At 46.0% G+C, this 18,792-nt stretch overlaps 1 protein-coding gene across 1 annotated transcript in view; it reads left to right on the top strand.

The window, feature by feature from the left end:
• The window catches only part of myo1g (myosin IG), a 54,415-nt gene that overhangs the window by 22,965 nt on the left and 12,658 nt on the right, over window positions 1-18,792 (top strand). The window contains exons 16-21 of the mRNA XM_056298297.1: window positions 566-773; window positions 2,038-2,261; window positions 2,578-2,722; window positions 7,579-7,683; window positions 8,339-8,452; window positions 12,409-12,566. Of these exons, the coding sequence (XP_056154272.1) occupies window positions 566-773; window positions 2,038-2,261; window positions 2,578-2,722; window positions 7,579-7,683; window positions 8,339-8,452; window positions 12,409-12,566 (954 nt within the window). The remainder of the gene's footprint in view (window positions 1-565; window positions 774-2,037; window positions 2,262-2,577; window positions 2,723-7,578; window positions 7,684-8,338; window positions 8,453-12,408; window positions 12,567-18,792) is intronic.

Raw genomic sequence — 18,792 nt, 5'->3', positions numbered from 1 at the left:
GTCATCTCACAGCAAGAAGGTACTGGGTTCGAACGCTGGGGTTGTCCAACCTTGGGGGTCATCCCAGGCCGTCCTCTGTGGAGTTTGCATGTTCTCCCCGTGTCTGCGTGGGTTTCCTCCGGGTGCTCCGGTTTCCTCCCACAGTCGTCCAAAAACATGCAGGTCAGGTGAACTGGCCATACTAAATTGCCACTAAGAGTGAATGTGTGTGTGTGTGTGTGTGTTTGTTTGTGTGTGTGTGTGTGTGTGTGTGGGTGGGCCCTGTGATGAACTGGCGGCCTGTCAAGGGTGTCTCCCCACCTGCCGCCCAATGACTGCTGGGATGGGCTCTAGCATCCCGTGACCCTAAGTAGGATAAGCGGCTTGGATAATGGATGGATGGATACTATGCTATACTATACTATACTATACTACACTATACTAGAAAAAGTGGAGAAAAATGTATTTTTACCATCTGCTACATTTGTGGTACAACGCATGCATTCACAATCAGATGTTGAGAGAACGTATTCAGCTTTGTCACCGCAAAACTTGAGTCCCGTTTGCCTACATGTGTGTACCTCAGGTACAAAATGACGTGCGAGTACACCTGGCCAAACCACCTCATGGAAACCGACAGAGAGGCTGTTGAGGCCATAGTCACCCAGCATGGTTTCCAGGATGACGTAGCCTACGGGCACACCAAGCTGTTTGTCCGGACGCCACGGTCTCTCTTCACTCTGGAACAGGAGAGGGCCGCCCTCATCCCCATCCTGGTGCTGTTCCTGCAGAAGGTAGGGCCTCCTTACGGGGTGAAGGTACGCCAGCATCAGAGTTTAGATAAAGTCAAGATGTGTTAGTTATTTGGTCACCAGCCATTATATTAATGTCGTGCTCATCACATTACTGTTCATCCTCAGGTCATCATTCAGCTTGAATTATAAGAGTTATTGAGTGTTGAATCTCTGGCTGTTTCAGACAGTGGAGTCCTGTTTGATTAAAGATTTTTTGATCTGTCAACCCACTCCATTTACATAGAAATGTAACGGTTGGTGGCTGACCTGGGATTAGAATTAATCACTTGCACCATCATCTTCATTCTCATCATGTTGAGACTCATGAATTTAATAGCGAGGACTTGTAATTTGCACTCGGCCTCATGAATATCAGGCTTCTAGTTATGTTTGTTATGTTTGACTGTAATTCAGCTGCCAACTCAAATCGCAGATCGCAGTTTGTTATAAGCATAATTGGGATAATTACTTAGATCAGAGTATAGTTTCATTAAAGTCAATTATTTCACTTGCTTCATGGTGTGCACCGCTTCTTCTGTTCCCTGTGACCCACTTTTGATGACTCTGCAGTGAGGTCTGGTTTTCAAACTGGAGCACAAGTTTGTCTCCAACTCTGCAGGCGCGCCTGCCAGTCTTGTATCTGTACACCAGAGTTTGACTGCAGGCTTCAGCGTCACCTCTCGCCTTTGCCCACACTGACCCCTTTTGACTGTTCACTTGTCAGCTCTTGCTTTCTGTATGTCTGTGTCTATGGCTTTCTTTTCTGTAGGGCTGAACAACATACATACCGTTTCAGAATCGACATTGCAATATTCGCATATGCAATAGTCAGAATGCAAAGGATGCGATGTAAGGCAAATTGGGCCCATCACTCATGTAGGCTAAAATTCTTAATGCTTGATAGAAAATGAAATCTAGCAAGGTCAACTTTTTTAGTACTACTCTTGAATAAAAATTTTGTAGAATGTCTGACCAATATAATTTAGTCTGTTTTAATGGCTTCTTGAACAATTGCCTTACTATGTCCTCGTCTAAAATCACCCCAGTCCTTGTTATAGTGATAAATTCTTTGCAGATGGAGCGTGGAAAATTAATAGCGGCACATATCAGGTGAAATTAAGTTGCTGCTTGTAGCAAACATCTAAAATATCAGTGCTGATTTTTTATTTTTTATTTTTTTTTGAGGAGTTGTTCAGCTCTGCTTTTCTGTCTGCCTATTTCTATGGCTGTCTTATTCCACACTTCTTTCTGGTATTTAATTTAGGTGTGGCGTGGAGCTCTGGCTCGTTTGAGGTGCAAGCGTTTGAGAGCCATCTACACCATCATGGGCTGCTATAAGCGCTACAAGGTCAAGGCTCACTTCTGGGAGGTGGAACGGCGGTTTGCTAATGTGCGCACAATGGCTGACTACGGCAAGAGTGTTGAATGGCCCATCCCACCGGCCGCTCTGGCCCAGTTCCATAGCATCACATCCACGCTGCATCGCAGGTCAGATTATGCAGAGATGTCTTTGTTGTTATGGCATATTTCTACTTATTAACAGAGGAGGAGGACTCGAGTAGGGTTTTTAGAGGAATTTGTGTTTGTGAGTGCAGGTGTGTTTGTTTTTATGTGTGTTTATGAGTGTGTCTGCATTTGAGTGTGTTGTGGGTTAACCGGGATATGCATTGCAACTACAGAATAAGACTATTTTTAGCTTGGCAGCGTTTCACTTGAATCGGTACCTCCTACCTTTTCTCTCACACTTTTGATGTATTATTCTTCTCCCCTTGATACCCATCCTTGTTTTCATTCCTGTTGTCAGATGGTGGGCGAGGCAGATTGTGAAGAACATCCCTCCATCTGACATGGCGGAGATGCGGGCAAAGGTAGCAGCTCTTGAGGCTCTGAGTGGGGAGAGGAAAGACTGGGGTATCAGCCGAGCCTGGGAGAGAGACTATCTGGCAAACGTAAGATTTGAAAATTAACACAACTCAAGCAACTTGAGCTGTGGGGGGTTCAGCCCAACACCACTCATGTGGGCTTGTGTCAGAGTCGCACCTAAAGTCCACAGCATAGAGGTTAAAGGGCGCGATCACATTGTAGGCCTTTTTGGCAGTGATATAAAAAAAAAAACAGATTTTCTAATTGTTTTCAATAACTATGAAGCATTTAACTCACTGTTTATGCACCCTGGGAAGCTTGCTTTTTATCCACTTGGCATGCCTCGTGTTTTTGGAGTAACAACCTGAGCCCCTGAAGCTGAAAAATGTTTAACTCTGAGCAGAAAAGTGCTTTACATCACTGCCACTTTTCTCGGCTGTCCAGTCGGAGGAGGAAAGGGGCGATGCTTCTCAACTGAAGTGTTTTCATCAGAGACAAGGGAGAAAGAGCGAAAGAAAGTGTTCTCTGCCTCTCCATCCATCCATCAGTTTTCCAAGCCGCTTATTCTAATTAGGGTCGCAGCACGCTGGAGCCTATCCCAGCATTCACTGGGTGGAAGGCAGGGAAACACCCTGAACAGGCCGCCAGTTCATCTCAGGGCAGACACATTTCCACGTAGGGACAATTTAGTATGGCCAATTCACCTGAACTACATGTCTTTGGACTGTGGGAGGAAACCGGAGTACCCGGAGGAAACCCACGCAGACACGGGGAGAACATGCAAACTCCACACAGAGGACAACCCGGAATGACCCTCAAGACTGGACAACCCCGGGGTTTCAACCCAGGACCTTCTTGCTGTGAGGCAACAGCGCTAACCACTGGGCCACTGTGCTGCCCTGCCTCTCCATATTTTAGAGAAATGAATAGCAGTGTAGATAAGAAAAGGCGATATGTATTTATTTATTTATTTATTTATTCATTCATTCATTCATTCATCCCCCCCATTTTTCTCCCCAATTGTATCCGGCCAATTACCTCACTCTTCCGAGCCGTCCTGGTTGCTGCTCCACCCCCTCTGCCAATCTGGGGAGGGCTGCAGAATACCACATGCCTCCTCCGATACATGTGGAGTCGCCATCCGCTTCTTTTCACCTAACAGTGAGGAGTTTCGCCAGGGGGGGACATAGCGCATGGGAGGATCACACTGTACCCCCCAGTTCCCCCTCCCCCCGAACAGGTGCCCCAACCGACCAGAGGAGGTGCTAGTGCAGCAACTAGGACACATACCTGGCTTACCGCCCGCAGACACGTTCAATTGTGTCTGTAGAGATGCCCGACCAAGCCGGAGGTGACATGGGGATTCGAACTGGTGAATCCCTGTGTTGGTAGGCAGCCGAATAGACTGCTACGTTACCCGGATGCCCAGGCTATGTTATGATATGTTTTTTAACAGTAAAAAGAAATAATAATGAGTCGGATGGGTAGAGTTGTGTAGCTAACTTGCTCATCGCTAATGCTGACACACAAGTGATTGACAGCTGACTTTGCGGCTGCCTAGCAACAGCAAGATGCCTCTCGGTGCTGAAAACCAGTCCAATATGATCTGGATCAGGGCTGTTGGTGGAAAAAACTGTACGGCGTGCCTCGTATTAAAAGGCATCCATTGTGATTGCACCCTAAAACTGCAGTCGCGTATACTGTGGTCTTCCTATCAGATAGTTTCAGATAGTTCATAATCAAAGACACCATGATGGCATCCACGTGCACTGACTTTAAGCTTCGCCTCCAGTAGTAGTGGCTGGATTGTCTCGAACACAGAGAGAAACCAAAGTGTATGACTTTTACTGTGGCACCAGCCTTTTGTACTTACCACATGGTGCATTGCGTTACATCACTAATCCCTCGATAAAGTATTGCTAAAATATAAAAACATGCATGTATGTCACACAATACAAACACTGTTTTATAAGGTCTATCAGGAGTATCACACAGTGTTAACAGACTTCCAGGGACTTAATGGAAGCAGCAGGTTCAAAGTGAGGATTTGAATGAAACATAGTCAACCACACATACTAAAAATACACACAAAAAACCCATAGACATACCAAAATAAACACTGGAAAGAGAGGAGGACTGAACGATTAGGGAAGTGAAGCCACATGGGATGAATGAAAACCACAATATGTTTGATCTAGTCTGTGTTTGAATGAAGCCTACGGCCTGTTTGGAGCAACTCCAGTTCTCCCTGTTTGGAGTGAACGGAGCAGTTCTCTATGGAGGAGTCTAGAGGGAGCTGCAGTGTGGCACACTAGTCTATAACTGCATTTACAATAAAATGCTTATTTATATTACTAAAGGGAATCTGTCCCTGGTACCTCCTTAAACATCAATCTGAACAAGTCCTTCAGTTTTGTCTTTAAAATCCTATTCCCATGAAACAAGTTAAAAAAAAAAAGCCAGGTAAGTGAGATAATGTCGTTTGCTCCTGGTGGAAATGAGCTCATCTCAAGAAAAAGTGTCATTGTCTTTGTGGCAGTGTAGTACCCTGCCTTGCTTCAGGATATTCACGGAGCTGTAACTTTCTTCAAAGAAATCACACTGCAATAAGAAACTAATGCAATTATCTCAACTTGCAGTCAGAAGAAGCTAAAGACCCAACTCTTTCACGAAAACCTCCACACATGATGGTATTAATGGAAAAAAATGCTTCTATGAAGCCTATGCATCGCTTTTGTGCACTGCCTGTTGACACCTATGTTCTATCAGACTTGAACCTAGTTTTTTGGCACTTACTTGGGTTGTTGTCTCCTGACTAGACCCTTGCTTTTATTGTATTAACTCTCAGATGTGCATCGTTTTGGATAAAAGCGTCTGCTAAATGAAACTGTAACATTGTAACATTGTAAATGCGGTTTTAAAGAGGTATTAAACCTTTTATTACATTATTGTTCGAGTTGGTTTTTACCTAGGATGGTAAAAACTGATTGCTCTGATGGACAAATTTGATGAAAAACAAGACGACATCACACCCTGAGGGAGGAAATCAATGATTTCTCTATTGTCAGAGGTGAAACACACAGAACGACCAACATCCCCATTTCCACATGTTGCGTGCATGCATCAAAGACACCAATACCGCATATTGCATAAGTGACACACGTGCAGGGGTCCAGTGCACAAGATCAATAATTTTGGGGGGGGGGATTTCCCCCCATTTTTTCCCCAATTGTATCCGGCCAATTACCCCACTCTTCCGAGCCATCCTGGTCACTGCTCCACCCCCCTCTGCCGATCTGGGGAGGGCTGCAGACTACCACATGCCTCCTCTGATACATGTGGATTCGCCAGCCGCTTCTTTTCACCTGACAGTGAGGAGTTTCACCAGGTGGATGTAGCGCGTGGGAGGATCACGCTATTCCCCCAGTTCCCCCTCCCCCCCAAACAGGCGCCCCGACTGACCAGAGGAGGCGCTAGTGCAGTGACCATGACACATACTCACATCTGGCTTCCCAACCGCGGACACGGCCAATTGTGTCTATAGGGATGCCTGACCAAGCAGGAGGTAACACGGGGAATCGAACCGGCGATCCCCATGTTGGTAGGTAACAGAATAGACCGCCACGCAACCCAGACGCCCCAGACCAATAAAATTTAAGCTGAGTAGAAAAGAACATGCTGCTGTGAGCCAACTAAACTGTCTTGGTAGACTTGTGAGAAGCTGTGGTGTATTGTTTTACTTCAGCCCCCGCCCATGGCCATCTACACCCCTTTATTCAAGGGGTATTAAGACATGTGAGAGGAAATGACTTCATCCTGACTCCAAAAAGACATCCATCCTGATGAATGTATACATTATCAGGATGAGCCCCACTGCAAACAACATGCGCCTGACTGGCAGCGGGCCAGGATGCTTGTAAATACACTCCTTCTCAAATGGATGTCACACTCAGCTCATATAGGCCCTGGTCTGAGGTTGTTTGCTGGCTTAAAGCATGAAAGTCACTCAAGGGTCAGCAAGCGTGACTGCTGTAAATCGTGACTCATTCACTTAGTTAGTCAGGAGGCCCGGCACTTAACCCTTTCCTGTTTAAACAGCTCATATTCGGATCCAACTTGACAAAGAGCCGTAGATGAAAAGGTGCACAGTGGTTTGTAGTCACGAATAACCATCTAACGTCACACACTGATTGAATACACAAGAGGGGAAGAGAAAAACAAAGAGAGAGAGTGAAAAATAGATCAATCAGATGACTCCATGTCTCACCATCTGCCGTTCACCCTCTCAGATACCATTAGCAAAGTCACATTTCTTTACTTTGATGTTTAAACAGGTCACTAATCTAAGAAACTAGGACAGAGTTGTACACAGGAGGCTGGAAAAGAGAGAAAGAGAGAACTGATGACCTGAAACTAAAGCGCACTTTGGTGTTTGGTCTCCTATCTGCCAGGCGTCATTATTTACCTCTTTGCCCCATGAGCTCAAACACACAGAATTACATACAGTAGCTGTAATTTGGTCTTCTCCCCCACACCCCCCGGTGTGGATCTGATTTATTGTGCATACAACCATTGTATACAACTTCAAACTGTACCAACCCTTCACTTTTATGACTGTCGTCCTGTAATAGTCCTGGTCGACACAGTTTTAGATACCCTCCCCCATCTGCACACTCAAAGTACTTCTCATCATCAGGTTCAGCTCCAATATCAGCAACCCGCTCCCTTTCCAAAGGCACGTCAAAGATCATGTCTGGTAACGGGTTACTGCAGCCCGGGGCTGGCAGCTTTGATCTGCTTGAATCCGAGGCGATAAAAGAAACACGAGAGCCAGAGAGAGGTTATGGAGCGTTTTATGACTAATGAGGAGATACTATCCGATCCCAGCTGTAGCTGGTGGCACTAGCTGGCTTCATGTAATATGGGCCTTTGATTTCCACAGGTGAGGGACTGCCCTCAGACCAGCAGTGGCTTCATCAGGGCTTCCAAGGAGCTGAAGAACAAAGACCAGTACAGCCAGGTCCTCTTCTCTGCCTTCTGCAGAAAGGTACATGTCCAAAGTGCACACATAGCAGTTGATGGCCCATGTTGGTTTCTGTTTTTTTGTTTTTCTGTTCTGTGTTGCTTGCTGTCCTTGCACCATCCCTCACAACTACCCTGAAAGTATTGCTTTATGTAAAGTTTTATCAATATTGCTTGCTTTAACAGAGTGCTCAGCCCTCTGACAGAGAAACTAGGTTGAAATTGTACGATAAATCACAAAGGAAATTTTTTAACGCATTCCAAAAGTCTTTCAGACCTCTAAGATCATCTCGTACACTACACATTATTATGCCAAGTGCTGAATTTGCTCTTATCAGTTTGCAGCAGCACTGGATAATATTAGCCATCTTCTTATCAGGGATTTTAGAAAGAAGGATTGTGCCAAATTCTTGGAGCAGCTTTGTCTGAAGCATATTAGATCTTGTGGACTCTGATACTATAAACAGATGGAGAAAACCCCAACATCCGACCTGAATAGACTCAAATGCACATTTGTCTTCAATATCCCCGCTTTGTAATGTCTTTTCCTGATTGGTGTTTGGTACTAAACATAGCAAGAAAAAAAATCTTCAAAGACAATCATAGTAACCCAAGTGAGTTCAGCACTTTTTTTTCTTTTTTTTTCTTCTTCTTCTCTCTGTCACTTTCCTCACTCTCAGGTGAATAGATTCAACAAAAGCACAGACCGTGGCTTGCTTGTCACAGACAAGCATATCTACAAATTGGAGCCAAAGAAACAGAACAAAGTTTTGAAGAGGGTTCCCTTAGACATTGTAAGTACTCACTTGGGAGAGAACGACATGAGCGCATATTCTTTCATTCATAGACCCACTAACACAAACAGTCCACGCAGACAAACAGACACATGTATGTAAGCAAACACACACACACACACACACACACACACACACACACACACACACACACACACACACACACACACACACACACACACACACACACACACACACACACACACACACAATGTCTGGGACCTCAGTAAATCCCAGCATACTGGCTACATCAGCATTAAGTCTGAAGTATTGAATTAATGACAGATGACAACGCTCTGGAGAAAGAGGGTGGGAGGTGGGTTGGGGACAGGTGAGGAGACAGGTTTTGAGGCAGAAATTAAGGGGCAAGACAGAGGAAGCAAGAAGAGGGAGTTAGACTAGGCCATAGGGGTAAAATGTGAGTTGTCTGATCTACATCCCCCAGTCCCGGTCAAGGAGTGGGGTAGTAAAGTGCAACTTGGTGCTGCACAGCAGAGGTGTGTGTGTGTGTGTGTGTTTGTGTGTGTGTGTGTGTGTGTGTGTGTGTGTGTGTGTGTGTGTGTGTGTGTGTGTGTGTGTGTGTGTGTGTGTGTGTGTGTGTGTGTGAGTGAGTGAGTGAGACAGGGATTGTCTGGCTCTGCATCGGGTTCTTTAGTCTGAGACAGACCTACCCCATTTGATGCACTGATCTGAGAAATTGGATCAGGGACCCCACTGGGGTGAGAGAGAGTAGACGACTGGCTGCAGTCTAATGGTTGAGTGAGCCGTATACTTTACAACACCTCTAATGCCCTGTCAAGTATTGTCACACATTCTGCAAATTCACAAATAAGTATTTTCCTCTGTTTTGCACAGCAGTACATTCTTTTACCACAGATATATACGTACGTTCAAACTGGTGTGTTTTCAGCCCGAGTTGTCAGTTGTCGCATTTATGTCTTCATTTTGTATTGTCCTCTTAGACACAAACATTTTTAAATTCATAATACTTGGTTAAAGCAGGGGCAGCACGGTGGTGCAGTGGTTAGTGTGGTCGCCTCACAGCAAGAAGGTTCTGGGTTCGAGCGCCGGGGTAGTCCAACCTTGGGCGTCGTCCCGGGTCATCCCCTGTGTGGAGTTTGCATGTTCTCCTCGTGTCTGCGTGGGTTTTCTCCGGGTGCTCCAGTTTCCTCCCACAGTCCAAAGACGTGTAGGTCAGGTGAAGTGGCCGTACTAAATTGTACCTAGGTGTGAATGTGTGTGTGTGTTGGCCCTGTGATGGACTGGCGGCCTGTCCAGGGTGTCTCCCTGCCTCCCGTCCAATGACTGTTGGGATAGGCTCCAGCATGGAGGGCTGCAGACTATCACATGCCTCCATCAATACATGTGGAGTTGCCAGCCGCTTCTTTTCACCTGACAGTGAGGAGTTTCACCAGGGGGGACGTAGCGCGTGGGAGGATCACGCTATTCCCCCCAGCCCCCCATCTCCCCCGAACAGGCGCCCCAACCGACCAGAGGAGGTGCTAGTGCAGCGACCAGGACACATACCCACATCCTGCTCCCCACCCACAGACACGGCGAATTGTGTCTGTAGGGACGCCTGATCAAGCTGGAGGTAACACAGGGATTCGAACCGGCAATCCCCGTGTTGGTAGGCAACGGAATAGACCGTTACCGGGACGCCCTAGATTCTGCGTTTGTGAGCGAGATGTCTACCTGTACATGCAGTATGCTTTGGTTAGCGACATGATGTGTGAAATATGATGTTCTTCAAATACAGATTTGAGAAAAGACTAATTAAATGTACATTACACACACTAATGAGATTGTACATCTAGGTGTCCAGGAATAGCGCTACAGATGGAACCCAAACAAACCAGATTTAAAAACCGTCGTCAAGCCGCGATAGAAAGGCTGAAGATAGCTGATATCATTAAGCACCGTTATTCAAACAGAAGAACTTCCCTCTCTTCACATATTATCTGTGTCACTCTATGACAAATGAACATAAGTGTGCACAAGCTGTTTGACCAAGAGGGCCAACGGCCAATCTTTGTTCACTGGCCAACGGGAAAAAAAAACCTCTTGAACGTTCCCAGGTCTTCTTTAATCATGATGCTTATGATGATCCCTCAAACATTATTGTGGTTTTATTTTCATGTGTTTTGTTTCATTTTCCCCAATTGTATCCAGACAATTACCCCACTCTTTTGAGCCGTCCTGATAGCTGCCCCACCCCCTCTGCCGATCAGGGGAGGGCTGCAGACTACCTGCCACATACCTCCTCCGATACATTAGCAGTCACTAGCCCCTTCTTTTCACCTGACAGTGAAGAGTTTCACCAGGGGATGTAGCGCATGGGAGGATCACGCTATCCCCCCAGTTCCCCCTACCCCCCGAACAGGCACCCTGTCTGACCAGAGGACGCGCTAGTGCAGCGGCCAGGACACATACCCACATCTGTCCTCCCACCTGCAGACACGGCCAATTGTGTCTGTAGGGATGCCTGATCAAACCGGAGGTAACACAGGGATTCGAACCAGTGAGCTCCATGTTGGTAGGCAACGGAATAGAACACTACGCTACATGGATGCCCCCATATTATTGTGTTTTAACACTTCCTGGAATGAAGAGGGTCAACTTTGGCTTGACTCTAATAATGCCGTGTACCCCTGCAGCAAAACGCTACATCATTAGTGAAGCTGGTGTGCTACTCCTTCATTTAGCCGAGTATATTTTGTGATAGCATATTATTTTTGTGGAGTACTCCAGGATTAATGTGGCTGTCATGGCGTCGTCCTTTATGGCAGGAAGTGAATAACTTCGGCCTCAGCAGTGTTCCCTAGCCTTAAAGCACAGGTTGTCCCAGAATCAAGCCTTCACAGCACAAGGACGGCTGATGCAGGCCCCTCTGGATTAACCTGCGTCTGCTGGGGGCTCATCCCCGTCAGTTGTAAGAGGCTTAAGTACCTCCACGTCCACTCTCTCTCCCGTTCCCTTTCTCATCCTTCTGCAATATATGTCGTACCTCATTTCCCTCTCACTCACTCCACTGGTTTTGCACTGTTTCTCTCTCTCTCTCTGTTTTTTCCTCTCTCTTTCAGTCTGCCCCCCTATACATACCCTACTTATTTCTTCACTCGTTCACGGCTTCGCTTCCCTTTTTCTCACACTTTCCCTCTCTTCCCCTGTCTCTATTTCACACACACGCACACACACACACACACACACACACACACACACACACACTCTCACTCTTTCTCTCTCTCTCTCTTTTTCAGACTCCTTTTTTTCTCACTCTCTCACTTTCAACCACACTAAATCTCTATGAAAGTCCCAACTGGGTCACACAACCCATGACCCTCCTCATTATCCCGACACACACGTGCACTGTGGGCAGAATTACTCTCACCCCACATGTTCAAGACAGAAATAATCCGTTAACGTCACTGCTAGCCTGCTTTTTTATCCAGGATATGCTTTGCCATACTGTATCAGGTTGACACTTATTGAATGCACTGTACATAAGTATGGTGGTTACGCCTCTCTGTCTGCACCAGTCATGCTGTCGTTTCTGTGCTATGCCACCATGTCATATAATTTTAGTTTCAGAAAAAAATGGTCTAAGTGGCCAAAGATTTATTCCTTGCTATGCAAATTTTGCATGGCTAACCAGTCAGTTAAACAGTGAGTTAGTAGGAAATTATTTCCTCATGTTTTCTATACTGTTATGCATGTACACAACATTGGCGAAAACATTTCAGATAGTAGAAATTCATTTGTGGTCACAGTATGAAAGACATAATATGATTTCTTCAGTCCAGTCCATGATATGGTGATCCAGCACCTATTTTACCATCACTGTTCCCATGGTCATGGTAAATAAACGTTCTCACGGGCATTATTGCTATATTCATGGTTGTCTGTTCTCAAGATAGTGACTTAATTTGTGGCTGTACGCTTTGTGTTTTTTATAGTTGACAGGGCTGAGCGTGACCAGCGGGATCGACCAGATGGTGGCGCTACACACATCCTCCCAGGATGACATCCTCCTTTGCCTCCAGAGAGGAGAGCTGAACTCCAACCAGGACCGTGTGGGCGAGCTGGTGGGGAATCTGGTCGACTACTTCACACGGTCAGTGGCGCCCCATTGTTACCGATGAAAAAGACAACTTCTGACCTAGCAGACCATCTTACTTTGTGTGTTATTCCTCCGTGTGTGATGAGAAATCAGTGGGCTGGATTTATCTAATCCAAGTCTCAGAGTAGCAGATAAAAAGAATGCTATTAATATTTCTATTTCCACCGGTATAGAAGTGCTCTTCACAATTTTACAAATCAGTACACAGTCAACTAGCTGCAGGCTCTGTTGATGCCCATTGACCATAAAAACAGAATTAGCACATTTAAGAGACTTTATTGAAATAAGGACGCATTAAAAGTGAGGTATCAAGACAGTTAAAGATGTGCTCCTATGTAGGTGTCACAGTGAACCTGAAAAATGTAGGGGTCCCACATTCACTGATCCTGTAATGGTGAAACATGTGGCCTGTGCTGATCTTTGTAGAGAGCGTAATGTTGCGAGGCGAACAGTGTTGACAATCTCACTTTCAATCATCAGATCTCCTTGGCCATCTCATTTATCACACAATTAGTATCTTATCATGTGCTGTGGAGGGCCATGAGTATAAAGGTTTTCCATGAGTATCAAGGTTTTCATTCTTATTTCGCTTAATAAGCATACATTCAACCAGAGAGGGGTTGGGCGTCCGGGTGGCGCAGCGGTCTATTCCGTTACCTACCAACACGGGGATTCCCCGTGTTACCTCCGGCTTGGTCAGGCATCCCTACAGACACAATTGGCCATGTCTGCGGGTGGGAAGCCGGATTTGGGCACGTGTGCTGTTCGCCGCACTAGCGCCTCCTCTGGTCGGGCTGGGCACCTGTTTGGGGGGGAGGGGGGACTGGGGGGAATAGCATGATCCTCCCATGTGCTACGTCCCCCTGGTGAAACTCCTCACTGTCAGGTGAAAAGAAGCGGCTGGCGAATCCACATGTATTGAAGGAGGCATGTGGTAGTCTGCAGCCCTCCCCGGATCGGCAGAGGGGGTGGAGTGAGACTGGGACGGCTTGGAAGAGTGGGGTAATTGGCCAAGTACAACTGGGAGAAAAAGGGGAGGGAAATCCAAAGGGGGAAAAAAAACAGGGATGAAATAATGAGAATCAGTTGGTGCACGCAAGAGTTTGGTAATGATGAAATTCTGTGGCTCGGCTCTTGGTGGCATAATTCGTTAACACTGCAGGAGATTATTTCTCACAACGCTGGATGAAGACAAGCGGGGATCACGTGGCTGAAACATGTTTTGCTCAGTTTGGCATAACAGTTGTGTAGATAGGGTTCTTGGCACACATCAACGTCATAGTTGTCCATTCTTGCATCCTGCTGTGACAAAAGGCGCCGAATTGAATCAGTCACAGAGACATTTATCACTGCCATGTAGGAATGAGTGATTTGTCATCACTGTTTATGAGTCTGATTCCCAACATGCATCTCTGCCAGACAGATTCAAGTGGCATAACTCACAAGTGTTCACACACAGCAGACTATTTTGGTTATGTGTGTTGAATGTACTGTTGCATGTTTACGTGTGATATAGGTGACCAGATGGGAATGGGTGAAATTAGGGGCAGGGGAGTTGGGGGGTGGAGGGGTGGGCGGACGCGGTCACGTGGCCGCAGTGGGCGTGACCAATTGGCAGTGGGCGTGTTCACATGGCCGTGGCGGGCGTGGCTTCCAGTACGTTATATTCACTTTCAACGAACAGCAACAGTAAAAATCTTGAAAGTCAAAAATCAACTCTAATATTTGTTATTTTGTTCATCAACATGAGGTCAACTGTCTGTCATTAGGAAAAAGAAACACAATGATTGTTTTGTATGTAACAGTGTGTCAATCATTATCTGTTACTAGTTTTATTTTATTTATTTTTGTCATTGTTGTGGTGCCTGTGCCTGCAGCGTCACTGTCCCTGTCCTTGTGAATACAACTTGCTATGCGTCGCCGCTATGCGTAGTTATTTATCAGGTCGTGGCACTACTGTACATGGCTAAAAAAAACAAACTACAACAGCCATAATTCATATAGGCTACGGCCATAACAGTGCCCATCTGTGGGCAACACCAAAATAATGTTTCACAACGATCAGTATTTAATGTTTTATTAGGCTATAACTAATCAAAACTCGGGTTTAGTCGAATTTTCGGGACAACTGCTTGTAATTCATGACTTCTTGAATTTCTCAGGTCACCCAAATGTGTGAGTTCCTTTGTCTGTTTACACACGTGTCGGACGTTGTATTTGTGTGAGTATGTATATATGCTTGTGTGTGTGTGTGTGTGTGTGTGTGTGTGTGTGTGTGTGTGTGTGTGTGTGTGTGTGTGTGTGTGTGTGTGTGTGTGTGTTCCTTAGTGAGGCAACCCCTGGTCTAAATTGATTGGTTTCCTAAGTCTTAAATCCCCTAAATCCACTCAGGAGGACCACACTGACTGAATTACAATAAACATGCACTCAGTCTACAATTGAAGTTCATGTACTAATTCCAAGACTTCTTGCAGCTGATGTCATGAGTAAAAGCTGCCTGACAACAGTTAGTAGTGTGCAGTTACATTCTGTGTCCGACATTACGAGCGGCTAAGAACTTTAAAAGGGTCTGTGAGTTCATCCACATAAATGCAATGGCATTTCTTGTTTGCTGTCATTTATTTCAATAACGGGTGGTTTGGCCACATGGGGGGAGGGCAGGGCTCAGCGTCCAGGCAGACGGCAGGGCGTGTGTTCCCGTCGATCTGTGTGCATTTCCAAAAGGCCAGTATTGGTTAGTTGATCCTGAATCCCTGGTGAGGCTTTTGTGGATCTTGTGAGAGTATGTGTGTGTGTGTGTGTGTGTGTGTGTGTGTGTGTGTGTGTGGGACTTGTGGTCTGGGTTTGGATTGGGGGATGTGGGCCGTGTCACCAGGGGCCCTGCAGCAGCTGCCTGGCCCTGGCAGGCGGCGGGTGTCACAGAGGAGAGACAGCCTTTGACAGAGCCTGCTCAGTCTGATACTTCGTCTGCCTCTGTCGGCCTCTGCCTGTCTTTGTGCCACCATCTGGGGTGAATGCAAAGGTCATGACCCCTACAGGCCACTCATCAAAAGGACAAAAGGAAACTTAGGAGACAAAGTCAGTAGTGAGCTGCATAAATGTGTAGTGTGGGAAGTGTGTGTGAACCTTTTGCAGGGCTGTGTGTGTGTGTTGGGGGGGGGGGTTGAAGGATCTGGTGGCATTGTGGGAAGGGCAATACATGCACACTCACTATGGGGTGCCATTCTGGAAAAATATCATTTGAATTAGACGAATATAAATCAATGTGATGTTAAACTATATGGCCGACTGGTATATATACTGACTATATATATATATATATATATATATATATGTGGATTACATTTCTATAGCGCTTTTCTAGACACCCAAAGCGCTTCACATTGAAGGGGGGAAACTCACCTCAACCACCACCAATGTGCAGCACCCACCTGGGGGGTGTACGGCAGCCATTTTGTGCCAGAATGCTCACCACAGATCAGCTTGTGGTGGAGAGGGAGGATTAGGTTGTTGACTTGTATATTGGTTTGTATACATTGGTTTGCTGTCATATATTGGTCCTGTAACCTATACATTGATTTGCTGGCACATGTACCAGTTTTTCTGTATTAGCTGGCTGACTAATATATCAATTTATAAACATTCATATATTCCCGCGACCCTGAGTAAGGATAAGTGGTTTGAATAATGGATGGATAGATGAATATAGATATTCACATATATATGTGAATATTCATCAGTTTGCTTACATATATATTGGATTATTTGTTTATACATAGGTTTGTTAGATATGATATGTTTACTGTTGTAATATTGATTTATGTGTTTATGTATATATATTTATGTCTTCATTTTTTATTGTCCTCTTAGACACAAACGTTTGTAAATTCACAATACTTGGTTAAAGCAGGGGCGGCACGATGGCACAGTGGATAGCGCAGTTGCCTCACAGCAAAAAAGTCCTGGGTTCGAGCCCTGGGGTAGTCCAACCTTGGGGGTCATTCCGGGTCATCCTATGTGGAGTTTGCATGTTTTCCCCGTGTCTGCGTGGGTTTCCTCCCACAGTCCAAAGACATGTAGGTCAGGTGAATTGGCTATACTAAATTGTCCCTAGGTTTGTGTGTGTTTGTGTGTGTGTGTGTGTGTGTGTGTGTGTGTGTGTGTGTCAGCCCTGTGTGATAGTCTGCCAGCCTGTCCAGGGTGTGTCCCCGCCTGCCGCCCAATAACTGCTGGGATACGCTCCAGCATCCCCGAGAGCAGGATAAGCGGTTCGGAAAGTGGATGGACGGATGTTTATGTGTAGGATTGCTGACATATATATATATAACCTATATATTGTCTTAATGGTTTATATGTTTATATGTATCAAATCAATGCATATTCTCACAATTTAAATGACATATTTCCCGAATGGTACTCCATAGTGTGTGTGTGTGTGTGTGTGTGTGTGTGTGTGTGTGTGTGTGTGTATTGCATTGCCCTCCCCACAATGACACCAGGTCCTTCACCCCCCCCCCCCCCACACACACAGAAGCATGTACACACAGACACACCCCTTTTTTCCCTTCCATCAGTCAGCAAATGAGTTCCAGGACCGCGAGTCATTCAGAAGTCATTTGGATTTTTCACATGAAGGTTAATGGAATACTCAGGGGATGATTGAATCAATGGAGCGATTGGCTTTTCTTTTTTTACCCTTCTATCTTTTTGACTCTCTCCAGCGACCCAAATTCAAACGCTAGGCAGGGATCTGTGAGCCTTTGAGTGCTTATACTTGAGAGCGAGAGAGAGAGAGCGAGAGAGAGCGTGGTGAAAGTGCTGGCGGCCCAGAGAGTCGTGCAAAACTAGGTCAGCGACAGCCGTATGAGCAGCGCAAGGTAAACCTGACTTCAAAGTTGCTCGCCATCACCCGGTGCAGACAGCGCAGACAGGCTGTCTAGTACGTTGTCATCTCGCATTCGTCTGTGGGTTCCCTCCGCAGAGCAAATTCCGCGACTCGCGTTCCCTTTCGTCTGCCTCTCTTTCCTGTACACACCCCCTCTTCCCTTCATCCTCATGTCTGTCTCTCCAGCTCTCTTCCTGTCACCTGGGCCTTAACTGTCAGCACAAATGGGTTGTGTGTGTCTGTGTGTGTGTGTGTGTGTGTGTGTGTGTTTATTGAGTAAGAAGGAGGGGTAACAGACTCACGGGCCATCTGCTGGGACAGCTGGGAGAGTATGACTGGGCTAAAGGCAGGATTTAGGCTATGATCCACCCCAGCCTTTTAAAGATTGGAGGCGATTCCACACGGCACATTAAAGGTAGTTTGGGGAATTTTACAGTCTCATTGATTGCCACCCAAGACTCCTCTTGGGATAATACAACAAATTTGAATGCCAATGGGATAGTTTAAGCGGAAGTGGGTGGCAGCTTCCTCTTGATTCTTGTTGGCTTTGAGAACGTAATTCGGGGTGTGTGCAAATCCTCCGATTCTCTAGGCATCTATAACTTAAATTTAAGGCTTTAGATAAATAAGTGAACATCTAATCTAGTCTTGAATTCACTTTCAAGGGTCTTGAAATATTCAAAAATCAACTCAGTCATGCAGACCTACATGTCTAATTTTTTTTTTGATTTTCAAATTTATTTATCACTGGTTGCAGGTTGGTGCTGCATTTCATTCTAACTTCATTGCAACACAACTACATTATCCAGCCATCCATTATCCTAGCCACTTATCCCAATTGGGGTCGCGAGATGCTGGAGCCTATCCCAGCAGTAATTGGGCAGCAGGCGGGGAGACACCCCTGACAGGCCGTCAGGCCATCACATGGCCCGCCCACACGCACGCACGCACGCACGCACGCACACACACACACACACACCTAGAGACAATTTATATGGCCGATTCACCTGACCTACCTGTCTTTGGATTGTGGGAAGAAACCGGAGCCCCCGGAGAAAACCCATGCAGACACAGGGAGAACATGGAAACTTCTCACAGAGGACGACCTGGGATGACCCCCAAGGTTGGACTACCTCAGAGCTCGAACCCAGGACCTTCTTGCTGTGAGGCGACCACGCTAACCACTGCGCCACCGTCCCGCCCCTACTACATTATGTTACATCTACGCCATTAACTACTTTTGTGAAATTACAAGCTCCCAACACTAACTTGGAAACACTTTGTATGTTTTAGGGGATTATATATTCAGTAAGAGAACTTTCTTGCAACCCCAAT

The sequence above is a fragment of the Lampris incognitus genome, chromosome 18, assembly GCF_029633865.1.
Source record: "Lampris incognitus isolate fLamInc1 chromosome 18, fLamInc1.hap2, whole genome shotgun sequence".
In the NCBI taxonomy this organism is placed as follows: domain Eukaryota; kingdom Metazoa; phylum Chordata; class Actinopteri; order Lampriformes; family Lampridae; genus Lampris; species Lampris incognitus.
This window is presented reverse-complemented; position numbering and strand designations above follow the sequence as displayed.